Source organism: Austrofundulus limnaeus, unplaced genomic scaffold (genome assembly GCF_001266775.1).
Source record: "Austrofundulus limnaeus strain Quisiro unplaced genomic scaffold, Austrofundulus_limnaeus-1.0 Scaffold150, whole genome shotgun sequence".
Lineage (NCBI taxonomy): Eukaryota > Metazoa > Chordata > Actinopteri > Cyprinodontiformes > Rivulidae > Austrofundulus > Austrofundulus limnaeus.
Window position 1 is genome coordinate 364,170 of NW_013952552.1, and position 4,911 is coordinate 369,080.

The following is a 4,911-nucleotide window of genomic DNA, read 5'->3' on the forward strand; positions in this document are numbered from 1 at the left end:
GGTCTGGGCCTCCCTTCTGAAGCTGCTGCCCCCGCGACCCGACCCCGGATAGGCGGAAGAAAATGGATGGATGGATGGATGGATGGATGGATCGATGGATGGGGACCATTGTCCAGACAAACAGCCTTGTGGGGACCACCGCCTGGTTCTCACAGGTACAGATGCTGATTTTGGGTGGGAGATGAGCTTGAGGGTAAGGGGTGGTGGTTAGGCTGTAGAAATAATTGAAAAATGAATGGAAGTCAATGCAAAGTCCCTGCGAGGATAGAAAAAACAATTTGTGTGTGTGTGTGTGTGTGTGTTTTTGCATGTGCATGTTCTACACTTAATCTGGCAGAGCAGAGTTGCTCTCACAAATTCTTTTATATTAAACTGTAATCTTCAATTCTCTTTAATCTACTGAATCCTCGACTGCTCCTCTTGCTTCCTTCAGCTCTTCATTTGAGTGTTTGTGTGTGTGCAAGTTTGTATGTGTGCATGTGTTCATTTTTGTCCCATGGCAACAAATTTATCTTTTTTATCTTCATATCCAATATTACCGCCCACATGTGGTTTATGAGCAGTTTTCAAGGAGTATTATTGTATTAGAGAGACACCTGGTGGCAGGTTTAGGCTAAATCCATTATGTGTTGTCATTTTTAGCAGAGCAAGGTTTTCATTATACACTGAAAATAAAACTCTTTAAATATGAAATGGTGGCATTTGTTGCTGCAACTCATTATCATTTCATGATCCTTTGTGTATAATCTACAAAACCCCACAAATATATTCTAATATAAAATAACATTAGAGGTTAGAGACGATACAAAAGCCATTCAAAGGCCAACTGTAGTTTGTATTTTAACAAGAAGACTACCGTTTTCAATTTAAATAGTGTTTATACATAATAGCACACCTAAAATTATTCATTTTATGAAATAAACAAAGCCAAAATCCCAGCAGGTATTTAAGGTACCGGTATGCTATTTTCTTGGTTGATCTAATTTTCTGAAAAAAAAAAAAAAAACATTTACACCCAAAGAAAAGAGCCACAGTGAAAATGGTAATTTCAGAGTAATGATCATGTTTCGTCCCTTCTCAGACAACCTTCCCACCCGCTGCTGAACTCCTTCGTTACTCACATGGGTCAAGGAGGTCATGGCCACTGGAAACCACCGTTGAGTTCTGTTTCTCGCTTCCCCAATCATAGTGAATGTGAAATAGGAGAGCTCACACAGACAGGTAATGAATCCAGATATTTTTAACCAGAACTCACTTTTAAGAATTAAATTTTAGATAGAATTAAGTGTAAACAAAAGCCAAACCTCCTTGTTTTCTTCTTGCAGGTGTGGTGCAACACCTTCGCAATGGACAGCTCCTCCACAATGCCTACAAACATCACAGTCTCCTCCCTATCAACTGGTCACCTCGACAGGTGTGGGTAGAGACTACCGGGAAAAGCCGTACTCTCCAAAGTGGTTTGGCTTTTCTCTACGGTTTCCTTCCAAACTTTGACTGGACCAAGCTAAGCGTTAATCATCAGTGGAGCACATTGTTCTGTGGATCGACGTGCGACTGCCCTGCCAGGAACAGATACTTGGAGGATGAGCAGAGACGGCAGTATCAGCTCCGATTGGCCAACGACAACCTCGATAAGACATACGCTGACATGGCGCGGACTTTGGGTCTTCCGACTCGCCAGCTTAGAGCTGCAAACCCTATAGACTCACTGTTGTGCCACCTTTGCCACGGCCTTCCTTTCCCATGCGTTCCTCCTGGAGACAGTGGCACTGGTGGATGCCTGACCATGGCACAATTTGCCGTCATCCGGCAGCAGCAGTTAGATGACGAGGCTGATCGGAGAAGAGTGGGTCTGTATCGTAAATATGCCACCCTTGCCATGTATCCCTACCTCAATCGAACTGCTGCCAAGATGGAACGGGTTGCCAAGGCCAGTGAGTCAGGCCGGCAGCCTCGTGTAGGAGGTGAGGAGGTCTTCTCCCTCTCTTCAGCCCACGATGTCACTATGGCTCCTTTGCTTAGTGCCCTTGGACTGGAAAATGCCAGGTTTCCACGGTTTGCAGCAAGAATAGTTTTTGAATTGTGGAAGAGTCCTGCTGTCGTTCAAGGCCAGGCAAAAAAAAGAGCAAAGAATGGTGAGAAGTCAAAATCAAGAGATGGGGATTTTTTCCTCAGAGTTCTGTATAATGGCGAGGATGTGACCTTTCATACCGCCTTCTGTCACTCCCATGACCGTTACATGAGCCAACCACTCTGTCCACTGGGAAACTTTCTGACCTTTGTCAGAAGAGACATGTTCAGTACTGTCAATGCCACTTCCTACAAAGAGGCCTGCTACAGGCCCTCAGGTTAACAAATGGCGATCAGGGTCACTGAATAAGGATGCACATTGGTCAAATGAGTGTGGTTTCTCATTTTGAGGAGACTTCAGACTTATGCTGCTCATTATGTCTTACATCTTTTGAAACTAATCCTCCACATTCCTGAGCTGTAATGAGTGGGAAGCAGGTTCAGTAATGTTTTTGAGATTGTGGAGTCTTGAGGTTCTAATCCAGTATAGCCTCAGCCCAATCAGCTCTTGAGTGTTGTTTTTCTAAGTGCATGTCTAATAGATGAACAACTCAAGGGAATTTGTATTGCACTTAGCCACTTTATTCCTGCATTCCGTAAAATAGCAAAATTGTAAACATTTTTTTTCATTCCCAAATATATTCCTGTAATACACTCCTTATCAAAATTTTAAGACTATTTGGAAAAAAGGCAAGAATCCACGTTTTGCACTCTCAGATTGTAAGAAGGTTCTAAGTGGAGTTTTAAAATGCAAAAAGAAAAAATCTGAGTAAGCATTTTATTGCAAATGAGTATTAAACTAAAGTAGGCTGTTCATCAGCTGATCAAAAGTTTAAGACCATATCTCAAAAAAAACTCCAAACTGCTCTAAAATAGAAATAAAATATGAAAAAAAGGACTCAGTATTGAGTAGCTGAGCCATTCTTGTTAATCACCTCAAAAATTGTCTCAGCATGCTTGATGCTAGTGTTTTCAGGAAGCTAAAGGAAATGTTGCTGCAAGTGATGAAGATAGCTTCATAGAGGGCATCCACTGTCTGGAACTGGTGTCCATTTTTGTAAACTTCACTTTCCATCCAACCCCAAATATTCTCAATTGTATTTAGATCAGGGAAACAGGCAGAATGGTCCAAAAGAGTGATGTTATTCTCTAGAAGAAGTCCTTTGTCAGGCGGGCATTGTTGAACTGCTGCATTGTCCTGTTGAAAAACCCAGTTATTACCACACAGACGATGGCCTTCAGTCATGAGGGATATACCCACTGCAACATCTCCACATAGCCAGCTGCTGTTTGATGCCTCTGCAAAACCTGAAGCTCCATTGAAGGAAAAAGCCCCCAGATCATGATGGTGCCCCCTCCTCTGTGTCGTGTAGAAAACAAGTGAGGAGGGATCTAATGTTGGTAGCCATCAGGACCGTTAAAGTGAATTTTTTTTCTCATCAAAGTATAAAACTTTCTTCCACCTTTCATTGTCTCATGTTTTATGCTCTTATGCAAACTCAAAATAAGCAATTGTGTGCCATTGAAGGAGACTTTGAAGACGTTTTTAGTTATTAAAACCCTTCCCTGGCAGATAATGTCTGATGGTTATGGGACTGCAGTTGGCGCCAATGATGAGCTCTGTTTGGGACAAGGATTGCCCTGTGTCTTGACGGACAGCCAATTGAATACTGGTGAAATATATATATTTTTTTGGTCTACCACTTGATGTTTTTTGTTCCATAATCCCTAGAATCTTTTAAAAATTTTAAAATAAAATGTCTGTCTTACTGTGTCCAACCTCAGCAGCAGTGACACGCTGCGAGAGGCCTTGTTTATGCAGCTCAGCAATCTGACCGTGTTCAAAGAGAGAAAGCTTTTTGCCTGTGCCATCAGGAGATTATGATACTGTAGATACCTGACAGAAAAAGACACAGAATCCACATTTTTGCCAAGAGTTTGACTCTTGTGCTAAACTTTTCATCAGCTGACCATCTTACTGGTTGTTTGCAATAAAATGGTAAATGGACTGAACTTATAGAGCACTTTATCAAGTCCCTCCGGACCCCGAAGCGCTTTACACTTACAGACATTCACCCATTCACACTCACATTCACACACTGATGATGCCAAACTACATTGCAGCCACAGCTGCACTGGGGCGCACTGACAGAGGCTGAGAGAATGCTTACTCATTTTTATTTTAACTTCTTTGGTCTCACTCCCATTTGTTATTTTTGCATTTCAAAGTTCTGCTTAGCAGCTTCTTAAGATCCAACAGTCAAAAATGTGACTTCTTGCCACTTTTCAAAGTTTGATCAGGATTGTATAAGAGAATGCTGAAATACTAACAACAAAAAGTAAAAGCAATTTTAGTGAAAATTCACATTGAGCTGGTTTTGGTCACATTGTTTAGAAAACCCATGAGTCGCTGTGTTTCTGTGGGTAAATGTTGCTCATTGAAGTAGGCTGTCTATTTAAACTGACACATTGATGTATTTTTTTATTCTTCTTGAAGATTGAATGCGGTACTTTGAAGATTTTTTTCCCCTCAACAAATTGTAATTAAACACATGTATTTATATTACCTGGTGCTAATACTTTGTTTTATTGAATCTAATAATTGTTCATTTTAAACAAACACTTGTATGCAATAAAATTAATTTTGGAAAATTTTAAATTGTTCTCATTTTATTGTTTGGTTGGGAATGTTTCTATGTGATATTTTGGCATAAATTCTCATTTATTGAATTCTTAAATTGAAAGTGATCAGCTTCTAAAAAAACAGTGACTAGGTATAAAAACACTAGTTTAAAAAGGCTTGATGTTTATTGCTTTCTGTCTGTTAATACAGGTAGTCAT

General features: G+C 40.5%; 1 protein-coding gene across 1 annotated transcript in view; it reads left to right on the forward strand.

Moving 5' to 3' along the window:
• The window catches only part of pxylp1 (2-phosphoxylose phosphatase 1), a 24,515-nt gene extending 20,978 nt beyond the window's left edge, over positions 1 to 3,537 (forward strand). Inside the window, exons 4-5 of the mRNA XM_014016653.1 lie at positions 1,082 to 1,221; positions 1,326 to 3,537. Coding sequence (XP_013872107.1) covers positions 1,082 to 1,221; positions 1,326 to 2,353 — 1,168 coding nt within the window. The 3' untranslated portion in view covers positions 2,354 to 3,537. The remainder of the gene's footprint in view (positions 1 to 1,081; positions 1,222 to 1,325) is intronic.
• The last annotated feature ends 1,374 nt before the right edge of the window (positions 3,538 to 4,911 follow it).